The sequence below is a fragment of the Aedes albopictus genome, chromosome 2 (assembly GCF_035046485.1).
Source record: "Aedes albopictus strain Foshan chromosome 2, AalbF5, whole genome shotgun sequence".
In the NCBI taxonomy this organism is placed as follows: Eukaryota; Metazoa; Arthropoda; class Insecta; order Diptera; family Culicidae; genus Aedes; species Aedes albopictus.
The window spans coordinates 216,733,262-216,750,102 of record NC_085137.1 but is presented as its reverse complement, the minus strand read 5'-3'; the positions used below and the strand labels follow the sequence as shown (position 1 = coordinate 216,750,102).

The window sequence follows — 16,841 nt, the reverse complement described above, 5'->3', positions numbered from 1 at the left end:
AAGATCCTGGACCGACCGGGAATCGAACCCGTCACCCTCAGCATGGTCATGCTGAATACCCGTGCGTTTACCGCCTCGGCTATATGGGCCCTTAAGCGATCAACTCATGATCGGCGATAAGCTGAAATTCGACGTTACGTGGAATATGCCTGTAAAAAGGCAAACATGGTTATTAAATAAATTTTATAATGGCACTGTCAAGATAACGGCAAATAGCTGGGCAATATTTAGTCTCGAGTAAGCATAAGCTGCTCGTGGCAGTACCCGAATAAAAAATACAGTAGAAAAACCGAACGTTGTATTGTAACAGTACTATTTAAAACCATATTTTTACAATAGACACTACTGTAAAAATAAAAATACAAAAACAATAAAATGTAATGTAAACACCATACAGTAAATTGTAAATAAGATTTTTACAATATACTATACGGGTGGTTAAGTATCGTAACAATATAAAAAATATTTTTCTCCATATATATTTTTTTGCAAAACCATACATTATATTGTAAATGAATTGTTATAAATACTGATACGTGGGTTTTAATAAACCGTACATTGTATGGTACACATATGGTTTCAAACAATAAAATGTACCGTAAATATATTGTTTTTAATTGTAGATTCAGTACTGGTTATACATTTAATTAAATGGTTTTGGAATGGTTCTCTTTTGTTATGTTGTATTGATTTACATTACATAAACCATATAATGTTATAAAGTCCGGATTCGCTGGTTGGGTCACGACTGCGCCCCGATTATCGAATCGTGTTCGTTCGTTGGGGCAACTGACAACTGATAAAAATGCTCTAGACACACGCAAGTGACGAGAAATACGTCACGGGACACTCACATACTTGCGCAAACGTTCTGTATACAGGAGCTGTGATGCGACGGCGGTCAGACGTCAAACTCGTTTTGACATCTATTTTGACATTGACAGTGCTTTTTAGTTAGGTTTTGCCCCAACCAGTGAACATTCAACCATCGAGACAGCCCATCTAACGAGCTCTCAACGAACGAATCGTCACTGTATTATCTTGTCATTTTCCTCCTGTTAATGGCATCTCAGACTTACTATCATTATGAGATACGCTTTGGGAATTCTCCAGAGCGTTTTGGATAACCCTTCATATATTGGATCGCCCACGTCCAAGTCTGAGTCGAGGTCTGAGTAGTCTCTGATTGCATTAACAGTTGAAGCTTAGGCTCCCATGCCCCACCAGCCAGATAACCGGGTTTCGCAAACAAAGCATTATTTGTGGCAACACTTTGAGCGGCATGATGGAACTATGCCGAGCGCGCTAAGTGTTATTAGACGACTAATGTAGTTGCATGAAGTGGGTGACGAGGTACATAAGTATCATTACAGCGTGCTTAACCGTTATTGCAATATTGAGGCTCCAGTTTGACTAAAGTTTGAAATACACGGAAATACATAACAACTCATGAGAAAACTGTCAAGTTCGATTCAAGTATAAGTTAGGTTAAAAAGCGAACCCGCAGACGAACCTATATTAAAAGTCATTTCAGTGTTCAGTCCAGTCCATGTGTTAAAGATGGCTCTACGTCAAAGATAAAGTTTGTCAATCGCATTTGATTCGATTGTGGTCGAAGGCAAGTTCACATGAGAGAAGAGGAGAAAATTCCCCTAAATGCAAATACAGAAATAATAGTGTTGAACTCATCCACTGATTTATGGTAATCTGACCTGCATCATTCCGGGTTTGCCTACATTCGTATTTCTCTCATCGCACTCTACACACCTAGCCCGCCATATCTCTTGGACCCCTGCTTGGACCTGCAGTTCTTAGAATAGGACATTTGGTTTACCACTGATTTAAACATGTTATTGATTTTCAATTGATGTTTCAACTTATTCACTTTTTCTCTTTCCTATGAAAGCTTTCCTTTGCATCAAAAAAGATTGTGACAACAAAACAAAGCACGGAAAAAATGTTAAACTGAATAAATCTGGTGTTCGATTTGAATAGGTCGAATCTGCATATGAATCACAGCAAACATACGACCTATTCAAATCGAACACCAGAAATAATTAAAAATTCACGGAAAAATAATGTTTCGGAAAATTGAATGGTTCAAACGTAAGAAAAACAGTATAATATATTGTTACATAAAAATCCAATGTAAATGTATAGTATAGCGAACCATTTCATCACAATACACTTTATTGTAGCTGGTACACTGTATGGTGCAGAAATGGTTTTCACCATACACCCTATGGTTAGTTTTTATCCGGGTAGCGGTCTCCATACAACGGTATGTGAACGGTAGTAAACCGAAACGTGAATCGACTCGAGATCACCTACAGAATCATGTGCCTTAGGGTTGTCAGCGCATACCCCAAGGTCTCAAAGGATGCGACACGGTATGCGTGCTAGTGGGCATGATGACTATAGCACTAGTGGTGGCAGAGGACGAAAAGTGCTTCGAGATAAATTGCCAGAACATCACCGATGTTGAAACGGCAGAGAGATTGAGATTCATCCAGCAAGAGTAGATGGCTAGTGTCATATCGAGCGTGTCCAAGTGAACGAGCAAGTTCCATGGGCGAGGGTAATTTTCACTTGACGTAATTTCTGTCAAGCCCATGGCTTTATTATCTGCACAGATTCGGACACGAAGGTTCCCTCGTATATTCGGAGTGTGCATACCGCGACGAGACTGCGTAGCATGTGCTCTTTGAATGCCCACTTTTCGTGGAGCAAAGGTCGAGTATGTAGGAGGCAGGCCCTGATTAAGGATTGTGGGGGCCCGGGCCCGATCGGATGTGGAGGCCCATCAGAGAGATGACCAACAATGTTTTTCCTTATTTTCGAACAGTGCTTGAGCATAATGAAAAATAATGCTAATGTTAGCACCCATAAATAGTTATTTATGTAACGAGTTGCAAAAAGTTGATTTTTTTAAGCACGAGTCGTACATTTATCCAACGAGGCTTGCCGAGTTGGATAAATACGAAGAGTGCTGAAAAAATCGAGTTTTGCAACGAGTTCCATACAACATTTTATGCAATGATTTTTTCATTATACAACTCATTCGAGTTGCATAATATTTATAATGAACATTATGCAACTATTTTTCATTATACGAAGAGTGCTGAAAAAATCGAGTTTTGCAACGAGTTCCATACAACATTTTATGCGATGACTTTTTCATTATACAACTCATTTGAGTTGCATAATATTTATAATGAACAATATGCAACTATTTTTCATTATGCAACTCATTTCAGTTGCATAATGAACCAGTACGGAAATGTAGGTCATTATGATACTGGAATGAGTAGTATAAAATAGAAATTATGATACTGAGTAGCATAAAGGTTTTTTTTTGCAATTAAGGTGCAAAATAGCTAACTTTTCACACGCGAGAGTAACACTAAAATGGTAGATTTTTCGATACTAAAACAAGTGTGCCGAAAAGTACTACTTTTCAGCACCCTTAAAAGTGCCGAAAAGTTCCACTTTTCGGCACTTTTGTTCGTGTACACTTCTGTCAATCTTCCGTGAAATTCTTGGGATTTCTAAGGGAACATTACGCCGGGACCAGATTCTACTGGTACTTCCACGTTCATTGAGCAGCGGAAGAAACTGTTATCGTTGACCTACTACCGGAAAATCCAAATTCTTTCACGAAGGTTTGTCGAACTGATTTCCAACGGCTGCCCGAAAACTTCTGACACCCAACTGTAGCACAGCCTACCTGATCGAAAAACGTGCTCCAGCGCGGCATGGATGCTCACACGTGGTATATCTCTTGTAACATGGTTGTGCAGCTAGAAATGATCCAACTCAATTGTTTTTTTTTATAATTGCAAAAAATGTTGTATGCAACTCCTTGCAAAACTCGATTTTTTCAGCACTCGTCATATTTATCCAACTCGGCAAGCCTCGTTGAATAAATGTATGACTCGTGCTGAAAAAATCATCATTTTGCAACTTGTTGCATAAATAACTATTTTGCAATTTCTCATCGTAAGGACTGTTCAATTTATAAAACGGACAACTTGCTTGTGCGATATCTTTTTTATTTTTCAATAAAATCATTATCAGTTTTTTGCATAATTTTCTATAGCTATTCTCAAATGTAGGAAAAATATAACATTAGGCAAAATGTCCTTTTTTGTCCAACTGAAGCGGTTCTCGTAAAACATCAATAAAAACCCGTTTCTCAAAATTCGACATAACTTTCCACATACTAAACATGCATATTTTCATGAAATTTTTAATGTTTTGGAATCTTATACTATTCTACTAAAGGTAAAGCTCAATAATTGGTAAGTAATAACGCATCAAGCAATCTTCAGCTTAATATAGTAAGTGGCCTTGTTTACAAAGAAATTATCAAAAAATATTTATTTAAGTCCTGTGATGCAATAGCACAACGGATTCGGCTCAAAATTTGTCCAGAGCAGTAGAATACTGCTTTCTGGATGATAAAGAATAAAAATTTACATTTAACTGCATTCTTCATTAAAAATTTAATCCATAAAGATGGTCATAGTAAAAAAATGCATACTTTTTTCTCCATTGATGCCGATTTTCGACTCTAGTTAATCTTGTAATTATTTATTTTCAACAAAGTTGATCCTATGTTATTGTACACCTTATTCAATAGCAATCGGATGTAAAATTTAATATTTTCAACATCATTGTTATGTAAAATTTGCAGTAGGTTGGATTGTTATTTGGAAGAACCTTCAAAGAACGAAACTGTTTTGATTACTGTGCCTGTAATGGCACACAGTAACCAAACCAGCAATGCTATTACGAAGCAGATTTTTGCATTTGAAACCACATTATTCCTACTTTCGAATGGATGTATAAAAAAAAATGTTTATTGAATATGTTCATGCCCTTTTTGCCTTACAATGAAATTTTAATCAAAAAATCGAATCTCACTTGAGACTTTAATATTTCAACAACTAATTTTCCAATTGAGTTTAAACTTCGCCAGAATGTTTATTACTCATGCTGCTGCAGCATGGCACATACTTTTCTGATAATTAAAACGATATACCATATGTGAACAGTAATTTTGTGTATGTTTTCAATTTTCAGCAATCGTAAAATTCATCTCATTTAACATCTGGCCGATTTTCTATGAAATATAACTATTTTTATCCGATTCAAAAATCATTACTATAATGAAAGATGATGAACTGAATAACGAAGCAAGGGTGGTTAAATTTGAACTACGCGTCTTCTTTTTACAGCCTTGTAAAGTTGTCCGTTTTATAAATTGAACAGTCCTTAATAGGCTGTTTTACCTCATGCAAATCTGACAGGAAAAGGCCTACTTTCCCACGCCAAAATAACAGTGCTGTAATGGTTCATTACAGCACTGATTTGCGTTGCGTAATGAACCATTACAGCACTGTTTTCAGTTTTGGTCAACTTCCTGGTGCTTTCTGGACGCAGTTTTGAAAAATTGTGACAACTGCACAGTATAACCTGTTATGATCAGATTTTCTTAAACATGGCTATGAAAATCAGTGCAGTTTGATGAAAAAGTTATGTTTAAAGCTACCCTCAGCTCAAGGGTAATTTATGAAATTGCAAAAAACATTATACGCAGCTCGGTGCAGCTCAGCTTCTTCCGTCCCTCCTAGACGTATATCCATTTATTTATGAAAACATAAACCGTTATCAGATACAGGGGAGTCTGCTCTACCTATTACTGGTCAGAGGTTGCAGAAATTAGCAATGGTTGTTACGCCATTTTCAAATGCTAGCCTAGATTCTTTAATGAAAATGTGAACATTTGAGTGTTGTAATATGGATAATAGTACTTACTTAATTTATTGTAACGTGAATATTACAATAAATTCTGAACATCTATGTTTGCTTCAACTAAAGATAAAACGCGGACAAAATTTCAAGAAAAGGAAAATATAAAGAAATCTAATACATGATAAAAGTGATGAAGAAATTTAAATAGAATTTTAGGGAATATAATAGAAATTGTATAAAAAAGTTGGAGCCTTGAAATTTGATCCATATAAGTTCGTTTTCACACATGAATGAAACACAAAACAAATACCCAAATGAGGCAGAGCAGATCCCAACAAAATATCTTATTCAAAGGAATGGGTTTAAACATATTTGCTACAAGATATCAATCATTTTGCCAGTGTTGTATGTCTCTCGAATCTAATAACATTTAATTATTCTCAAGAGTTGATAAAGTGATATCCATCACGATGTTTGGACATTCTAGTGTGAAGCACATTTGTTTTAAGACTGGGGCCGGAATCCCACTTCTAATGTATGTAAAGGACAGGAAAGTAAGCCATTTCGACTAGAAATATTGTTGGGCTAGAAGCTAGTTAAACAGATAAAAAGTTATTCTCTTAATACCATGTCAATACATCTGATACATTTATACAACAAGTTTTTATATGCGTTAACAAAAGAAAAATTGGATTTAAAGTTATTAATAAATCAACCATCTGAAGGAAAGAAGGTCAATCCGTTAAATGTTGAAAACATTGTGTGGACAAAAGGGGGAGGGGGATAAGATGGCCACCGATTGATTTCTTTCTTGTTGTTATGATGTTGTTATGATCTCACTTCTTACAAAAAAACAACAAAAAAAATACACAAAACAGACCAGAACAGATATCTTACGTTGATTATGGATAGCGCCAGTTGAAATGAGCTGCGAAAATTATTGAAGAAATTACATAAAATATGCAGATGTCTCTGTAAAAGTAGATATAGGGTCTGGGACCATTTGGGCAGGAGCACCTATTTTGGGCACTTGAAGCTATAACTCCGTCAATTTTGAACCGATTGACTTAATTTTTGAAACACGACCAGGAAGGCGCAGTATCTAGCTTTGTTCAAAAATTCGAGTCTATCGGTTCGAAATTGACTGAGTTATAGCAGCAAGTGCCCAAAATAGGTGCTCCTTCCCAAATGGTCCCAGACCCTATACAGACTTGCTTCGGCATTAGAGTCTTTTAATTTTCAATACACGTCCACATAGTGTCAGCAATTCGGCATTTATCATACTCATATACGCTTAAAACCGCTTGTGGTTAGTATTACTATTCTGCGGAATTGAACCTAATACTCAACGCCATTAAATTTGAGGAGACTACGTTTCGTTTCACTTCAACGATTAACATTAACTCAATTTCACCACGGCATGGCATCTTTTCACACTTAAAATAAAGATTCTACGGCCAATAAGTGTGATTATCGAATTAGTTGCTAAAAAAGATGTCAAATCGCTGTCAAGAGGCACTTTTGGTTTGATGATCATGTTTTCTCATAGTAAATTTAAACACATTTTTCAGTGTTGATATTATTATTTATAATACACTACTTTCGTATTCAAGATATTACTTCAAATACAATATATACTTGATTAAATGCAATTGCCAATCGAAATTTATAAATCATCACATATTGGTATTCCTGATTTTATACTGAATGTTACGCACTATTGCAGAGTACATCCCAAATTGAACTATCACATTTTTTGGTACGCCCAAAAAGTGTGATATAAGTGCACATTTTTCTCGGGTCATCTCGACGTCTTCGGTGCACTTATTCCAAGGAGAATACATTTTACTAAGGTGGCGCAGATAAACATTGCAAACCACTGGTTGTCTCTTCCATTCTTCTGGTGTTCTTATGGAACTGAAATAGTGACATCACTATTTTAGTTGCATAAGAACACCAGAAGAGTGGAAGAGACAACCAGCGGTTTGCAATGTTTATCTGCGCCACCTTAGTAAAATGTATTCTCCTTGCACTTATTCCACCATTTACAAGGAATAAGTGCACCGAAGACCTCAACTCGATCCGACGTGGCCCTGCGCTGCAATTACACTTTGAAGGTGTGTGCACACTATTCTGTCAGTCCAATTTGGGGTGCAGTCACCAATATTATCCTGATTAAACGTCGCGATTACCAAGGTAGTCGTGAATTGTTTTATTCGCAATTTCATGAAACATTGCTATAATCAGTTTAGAAACATGTTTTTTGCCGTTATTTAAGCTATTTAGCGAATCCCCTAATTAGGGTAAGAAATCAAACTTTGAACTAGTCAAATTGTAATCTTAATTTGAACCATTTAAAAATTCATTAAAACGACGTACTTTTCAGGCAAATATTGTCCCGAAAAAGATGTTAAACAGCTTTCCGTAATATAACCTGATAACATGGACTTTGAAAGCATTGAAAAAAGCATTTTTGTCATGGAAAACAGGCAATTGAAAAATCACTATGATTTCACCCATTTCCCCCAAGAGAAAGCACATTTTCGGTGCACTCGTACAGCTCATGCATTGTATCACACGCAATATGTGAACACGTCAAATGAAAGCTTATTTATCGTAAAATCGACCAACCGAATAATATTCCGCATTATTTGTCATAAATTTATCAAATTTAAGTGATTCTTACATGGAGAATGTTATCTTAGGTTGAACCATTTGTAATCTAAATTTGAACTAGTAAACGGTGGTGAGCTTCTAGTGTTGGCCTGTAGATTGCGCTAGTGGTTGCTTTGTTTACTCTTGGGGGATGAAAAAATCCAAATTTAGTTTCCAAATTCCTAAAGAATTCCGAACATTCTGAGTTGAAATTCCACTGCCTTATGAAAAATAGGTATGAGAATTAGCAGATTCATGTTATTTTTCATTGTTTAGCATGGAATTGGCTGTTTTGGGAGTTGCTCGAGCTGCTGCCGCCACACTGAACCATAACTTCATCCTATGAATGTCTGAAATTTTATACGGTCGCGCCCTTTAACGATAAACAATCGAAAATCGGATGACGATCATACACATCGATTCAAGATCGGATGATGAGCAGGCGTATGCTTGTCATTCGATTTTAGTAAGACATCTCAATTGGTATCCATCTGAAGATCTTATTGGACTCGAAAAAAATGTATTCGTCAAGTAAATGAAAATTATTTGATTTTGTTTTTTTTTTCATTCCGAAAAATGTCGATGGGCGGTATTTCAGGGAACGAAAGAAAAGTTTACTCAATTGTATTAGGCCGTTACAAATATTTATTTCACTTTTTGTCCCACCACTCTTTGGCTGGTCGAGGGGGGGGATAAAAATAATAAAGCATTTAATCTGAAAAATATTAAAAACTCATCGGATTTGTTAAAGAATTTTCAGCACAACCCGATATTTTGATAAATATTTTTTTGTCTGCCCCCTCAAAATGCAAAATCCAGCCAAAAATTTTTGAAGGGGGGGGAGACAAAAAGTCAAAAATAAATTTGTATCAGCCTTATATAATAATAATATATTTCACAACATATGAGACACTGTCTTTCACTTGCATATTTAATACCATTCTGTATTACATAGCACAATACATAATACCAAAAAACTCAAATCTGCTTTGGGCCAAACGATATTACGCAAGCAACATGATCCGTTGTCGTCTTTCCGGTCCGAATCCATGGCCCCGAGTCATAAACAGCCCGAGCGTCAAATTGCCCCTGAAATTAGCACAGAATTTTATGTTTATGCACAACAAATACTTTTCTGAATAATGTTTCATTACCTACCTTGAGTACAGCGGCATTTGAACGAAAATAATACAGTCATAGCACAATCATGGGTCACCCACAATTATGGGTCAATTCCATTTGAATTGCATAGTGATCTGACTGACTAATAATTGTGACAGAGTGACCCATAATTGTGCAATGACTGTACTCCAAAAATAATATTTTAATCTAAACATGAACTGGCTTCTAATTTCCACAATGGCTACCGGACTAAACGAAAATGTTCAGTGCGAACCAGTACCCGAGCAGCAACCGGTGAGGTTCAAACATCAGATGCTCTCCAGTGAGAAACGTATACAACATCTGAATGATACGCGTTATAGGGCACGAGTGAATCAAACGTCATCCAGTATGCGGATGATCCTCTTCCGGTAGCCTCTCATCCACTTTTTGAATGATGAGACATACTGTGGGCATTGTAATTGTAAGACTGTAACTAACTGACAATCATTCGGAAACGCGGTGATTCATCATTCGGCTGCAGTCGTCATTTGGAAGAGGGCATATCATATTTTGGATGAGTAGGAATGATAATTCATTCGTTCCAAGGAGGATGTTTCCGTTCAGTGCAGTAGTTCAAATTAAGATTAAAATTGGTTCAAATTATGATTACGATGGTTCAAATTAAGATTAAAATCATTGTTGATGAAAGCAAATACAAAGTTTTTACTATTTAACAGAAAGCTTATACCCGTGGCTTTCATGTGCATACAATTTTGCCGTAGTAAATTATTCCCATGTGGGAGAAAAAATCACTTAAAATTTGCACTGCTTCAGAAAGCCGCAATTTGGTTCAAATTTTGATTACCTACCCTATATATAAATTTTCCTCGTAGCTATTACAGATACATCTACCCTATCTGCAATATTCTCATAGGGGAAGATTTAAAAATTACGTCCATCGTTTTTAGGGATTTGTAGACCCCCCTCCCCCCTCTGTCACGCAATTTCCCTATACCCAATACACGTACTGTCACACTTTTCTAGACCCCCCCCCCTCCCCCAAATGTTGGACGTAATTTTTGAACGTTCTCTAGTCTCACAAGGCGCGATGCGGGTGGTAGTCAATCGTTTGGCGTTCTCCCATCAGTCCCATTTCAGCAGTGCAACAGTAGACATCATCTTCGACTTCGGGTAGCTCATTTAATTGGTCTCACTTTTACCGGTTATAATCAACATCGTTAGGATGAGTCCCTACTACGGAATGTACGTAGTTCTGGGCCTAGTGTTTAAAGTCCTGGAAATTGCCATAAAAGTTTTAAAACTCAATTTGGTGGCAAAATCATTGGAGGCACAATTTGGAAACTTCATCATTGGACTGTAAGTACCACCCATTCAACAGTGAACTGCAGCAGTGCCTAAAATAGCCACAAGACCTACCAAAATCGAGATAATCGACTTCTAAATTAGTCAATTCAAAGGAACACGCACGTTAGTTTGTACTTATTCTCATACCATTCGCTGTTCCATACATGTTGCTATCTGCTTGGTGCATAAGGCTTACATTCATAATCACTGCATGCATTCCAGTCCCTGTGTGTTACCAAACCATTTTTATCAGTAAATCCATATTTTGCTTTCTGAGTGAGGTGCACCTAAAACCAAGTCATACCTATTCAGCTGTACAGCATTATCAGTTGCCGCTCATCAAAAAATAAACCATTCATCCCAAAAAAAAGAAGCAGACGCATGGTTGGCGATGATGGCGAGACGCTTCTGCTGAGAGAGCATTTCCAACTTTGCTGAATCATGGTGAATTTGAATAATTCTGAACGATTTTTCTTTTCCTCTGTAGGAACGACAACCGACCAAAAGAAACGGCCCCGAAGGATAGTGTTAGCAAAACGGAAATCGAACACCTCGCGAAGATGGTTGAATTCTGGTGGGACACCAAGGGACCGGTCAAAATGCTGCACACATTCTATCAAGTGAGGTGAGATTGCTTGTTTTGTTTGTATAGGTAGGTGTCTCGCAAAATTTAAATTGCATCTTAATGAGTGGGAGTTGAATCGTGAATTGATCGTTTATTGGCGTTTTAGCGAAGACGGCTAATAACAAGACAGACATCTACCCTGTTGCTCCATATACTTTAGGAGCTACAGGCACACTAGCGCCACGAACGACTTCAGGGAACAACATCGTGAATAAGTTTGCGTGCGATACTACAATTTCCGTGTACGTATTAGCATGTACACGCATACAATCATGTTTTAATGTTCCTGTGAATCGTTGAGGGCGTTCCAACCATGTCGCCTGCGACAGGGTGGGAGCTGTCTGTCTTGTTATTAGCCGTCTTCGGTTTTAGCAACTGTCTGCGATCGCATAACTGTCCCTATGAGTGGAACCCAGGAAATATGGGACTGATATGCGATCATATGCAGTGAGTACAATTGTGGCTTAGAGTGAATCAAAAAATAGTGTTTATTCCAGCTTATTTGGTTTCAGGTTTTATATCGATTCGTTCTTTTGAAGAAATTTTTGCTCGAAAATAAAATATAGAAATTGGGTAAAAACTCAATTTTCGCACCCCAAGTCACTTCAAATTTCAACCAAAAGTATAATATTTGACTATTGAAGAAATTACTGCAGTAATTTCCCTAAATTAGGTACTAGAGAAAGGTCTATCGAAAACTTAAAAGGTTTTTCTACAAATATTTCATAGAAGAAACAATTTTTAGAATGTTTGCTAGTAGTACACACGACAGAACTGTATATAAGCATGAGCATTAGATGACCGCACAATCCGTAGTTGCTATTCCGTGTTTGATCGGGGCAATCGAAATTGCACATAGAACCAATGAATGGGGCTTGGCTTAGCTTAGCTTAGACTGACTGCAAATATCTATGGTTGCTACTCCGTGATTGACCCAAATCAATCATAGCTGCACAATGAATCAACTGAATAATTGACTGGGAGTGGTCGACATTCTCACTGTGCAGTTCAGAGACTCTCTTTAATGGTACAATAACGGCGCCGGCCACGTCCTTGCAGTCAGGTTGAAAGAGAGATGGAATATTAGTTACTTTACAACCTTTGTTATGTGAAAGTTGACGTTTTTAATGTTATCACATTAAAATCCACGAATTGGACGCGTAGCACCAGCAAGAGCATCAGCCAAACGTAAAAAATCACACACTTTCTAAAATATCTAACGTGGCACACCATTACATTTTTTCGAAAACGTTGCTGAATTCGTCAAAAAAAAAATGCTTGTACCAAGGGGTTGGTCATTCAGCACACTACATTTGTGCCGTTATTTTTGAGTGTGTGCCAAAGCTGTGCCGATTATTTTTCAATGTGTTCCGAAGGACCCGGGAGCTGTGCCGCATATGTCCAGTGCAGTGAAGAGAATTGTCAGACAAAAGAGGCACAAAACAAGCAACAAAGAAGGTACCTACGACGATTACTCTTTATCCCTACAGATAATGACATGATCTCAAAATTTTTTGTTGCAGACAAAGCGGAAGCTGAATTTGATGCGTACTTTTCAACTCGTGAATACTCACCCAAAGTCGAAACTGTTTGATGGATGGTAGAGCTTCACCAGAGTTGCAGTGTTTACCGACTCGAAGTTACCGTTCGAAAATCGCAATGCAAGGCTTAAAAATCTCTAAACTCGTGGTGTACGATGTTAATCCCATTATTTCCAAGTTGGGACAAACTGTCGCATGGGTTTGTTTGTCGCAACAAATACAGGTTGCGACATTTGTCATTATTGTTGCGCGATGGTTGAATATTGATTCACTGGTCCAGTGGAGTGTTTTCTTCGAATGATTATGCAATATTTAAAACCCTGTCTGTTTTTTTTTTTTGACAATTTTATTGCTGTTTATCTAATCAGTATTTACTAACAAAATTCCACCCAGAACACTTGTACAAAATCAATACAAAAAGATTTTTGCAATCGTTCACGCAGAAAAATATATTGTAAAATCAAAAGTATTATGCATAGATTCAACAATTTTTTTTATTGACTCAAGGCTTACCGGTAACTTTTTTTGATTCAATAATAACGCTTATTAGTTTCGAAAAATAAATTCGTTGTTTCTAAAATTGCTTAAAATTGACAACTGTCATCAACAAATGATAAATTTTGTTGAAACAAAAATTAAAATTTGTCAAACCAACAAATGCAATGTATTGATGTAACTGTAACAATTGTATTGAATTTAAAATTGATATTTGTTGAATTTGCGATTTGTTTTTTTTATCATTATTACTATTAAAAATAGTAAACAAAGAACAGGTACACATTTTTACGCTATTTATTATGCTTTTAAATTCACAGAACCATTATGAGGAAGGTCACACATCTATTTAAGAAATACATTTTTGGAAACGTTGTAGGCAGCTGAATTATGCGCGGATGTAATTTTTCCTAAGTTGCTCGTCCCACAGGACGTGTTTTTTTCTGATTGTTATGAACTATAATAGAAAAAAGCATAACATAGTTTACATGTTAACAATTATACTGCAATTTACCGGCGTCACGAATCAATTTGGGAGGTCCGTTCGATCATTAAGAGATTTTTCAACTTTTCTGAAGTGCTAAAACGTAAAGAAATATGGATATCAATCTATAGTCAATACAAACCTCAAAAACTTACTCAACCAGTATTGCTAATAGCATAATCCATAGATCTCAAGCATCTCTGAGGTTTTGCAACAAATCGCGTCGGGGTTGATAAATTTAAAAGAGTACAAAAGGTTCATTATAGTTATTGACTTCACTTTTTGTCGTTATTTCACAATAGTTTTTCCTTGTTGGCTTTGTAAACAACAAATGAAGACAGTTGTATTTAGGACAATAATTATTTTTGATTCTACAAAATTATTTTTTTTAAACGACAATAATTTACTTTTGAAATTAAACTTTAGAAGCAATGTTCAAGTCTACTCAAAAATTTGTTATTTTAAAAAATATGCTGCATTGAAGTAAACGAATAGATGAATTGATCCAATATACACAGATGTGATTAATTCTAATTGTCAGGTTTTTAAGTTCTACTAGGCAAAATTATTCTGCGTGTTAGTATGTTGGCAGAATAATTCTATACAGTAAAGTTGTTGTGCCCATGTGTGCCGAATTGTGCTGGCATGTGTGCCGGGCACAATGTGCCGAGTGACCAACTTGAACTCAGCCTTTTTACGAATTCACCGGCGAATTCAAAACTTCGCGGAACGACAAAAAAAACATGACAGGGAACACCCGGCCGCTTGCGCAGATTGCTACGATCCCCAGAAACAAAGAATGGGGCTGGGACCATTTACAGGCATACCTCGATATTGTACGTGCAGTGGGAACCCGGAATTTTCGACTAGCGAAGTTGGATTTTTCTCCAAATCCGTGCGTCGGACCTAACTTCGGAAGTGGTGCGCTGTATAGCGGACCAGGTTTGCTATACAGCGCACCACTTCCGAAGTTAGGTCCGACGCACGGATTTGTAGAAAAATCCAACTTCGCTAGTCGAAAACTCCGATTTTCAACTAAATTGAGAATATAACGTACCGTAATCCGGAGTCAAATTGATCATTTTGAAACAACTTTTACGGATAACATTAGTAGCTATTTGAATTTTGCCAAAAGTATGTCTGTAACATCAGTACCCGGTGGATCTCCATGAAACTTCGTGACGTGAATTTTGTTCAACAAATTTAAACTTAAGTTGAATAACTCTAAAAATCAAAAAAATTAAAATGCCACTTTTGGGCGAAATTGATCAGCATATACAACTAAACATCGGTTAGAAATAAAATTTCCTTTTCTACTTAATTTTGCTCTTTTAAACCCGAATAACGCATTAAAACTCTTACAATTAGTGAATTTAACTTTTTTTTGTTTCAACTTTTTGCTATTTTTAGTTATCTATGTAACGAATTCAGAGTTTAAAATTTTCATTTTCAATGAGTGAAATTCAACGTAAATTTTGAAAATTCTCAACTGAGGGATCAAAATAAAATTTATTTTTATGAATGAATTTTTTCACCTATTCATTCATTTTTCTGTCACTGACAATTTTCACTGGGAAATATAACTGGACCCTAGACTGGACCGTAACTCTCGATTATACTTCCAATCACCTCAAAACTTGTGCATAGTAGTTAATTAGAATATTAATTATGTTCTCTATTTGTCCATTAAGTCGGATTGTGCGTCTGTTAACAGAAATTGGACATTTCACGACGTGCGGTGCCGACACCGCTCAAACGTCAAATTTCGTGTGAGAGTAAGCAGGCCAGAATAAATTCGTGTACGAGCAGATTTTGTGAATGTTTAACTCTTACACATTTTATGAGTGGTATGGAAATTATGCATTTATGAGTAAGTCTTACACATTTAACCCTTATGTGGTCAGCAGGGAACCCGGGTACCTTTTTCGATTTCAAATCTCGATATTTTTATGATTATTGAGAGTAGGAAGTTGAAACTGTGCTAGATCTTAGAACTCGTGAATATATATCTCTTAATGGGGTTGACCGAATTCCCAAGTGAGGAGGGGCAGGGGGGAGGTCTCTGATTATTTTTTTATTACGTGGAATGCCAGCAGGGTACCCGGGTACCCACGAAACTAAAATAATCATATTTCCGTCAATTATTCACCGATTTAAAAAAAAATTTGGCGCGATTAACTCAGAAACTCATTATCAATCTAGAAAATACACCCGGCATTCTACGGCATTCTGTTTTTTTTTTTGCTGGCCACACTACGGTTAAGTGCTGAGCAGTTTTAGGGCGTGAGGTCAGACTGAAGAACGAAGCATCATAGGGACAAAGTTTTTTTAGGAAATGAAAGCAAATTTTCTCAGAAATCCAAACAAAAATGAATTGGTGAATGTTTTCCAAAAAAATTTCCACAGTTGAGAAAATTCGTAAAGAAAAGCCGGAAAAACAATGCCCGAACTCGTGGAAAATTTTCAAAAAAATATTTTTGAGAAGGTTATTTCTTTGGAATGCACTTTTTTTTGAGTTATGGCCAATTTTGTGAAAAAATGTCCAAATGTATCATATAAGCCTTTTCTTTGAAAAATTATAACTCAAGAACGAAGCATCGTAGAAACAAATTCTTTTAATAAAAACGAAAGCAATCTTTCTCAGGAATCATAAAAAAATGAAGTGGAAAAAGTTTTCCACAAAATTTTCCATTGCACATTGGAGTAAATCATATCGAAACCTGATCATAAGTGGAAAAACTCAAAATGAATCAATTGGGGTTTCCGTTGTGTTTTGGCCAAGTGTGGTTTTCGTGTAATCGTTTGACAGCTAAGC

At 36.5% G+C, this 16,841-nt stretch overlaps 1 protein-coding gene across 1 annotated transcript in view; it reads left to right on the top strand.

The window, feature by feature from the left end:
• The first annotated feature begins 382 nt into the window (after positions 1 to 382).
• Positions 383 to 16,841, top strand: part of LOC109420022 (ubiquinone biosynthesis O-methyltransferase, mitochondrial) — a 35,374-nt gene continuing 18,915 nt past the window's right edge. Inside the window, exons 1-3 of the mRNA XM_062851129.1 lie at positions 383 to 393; positions 10,702 to 10,893; positions 11,369 to 11,506. Of these exons, the coding sequence (XP_062707113.1) occupies positions 10,760 to 10,893; positions 11,369 to 11,506 (272 nt within the window). The 5' untranslated portion in view covers positions 383 to 393; positions 10,702 to 10,759. The remainder of the gene's footprint in view (positions 394 to 10,701; positions 10,894 to 11,368; positions 11,507 to 16,841) is intronic.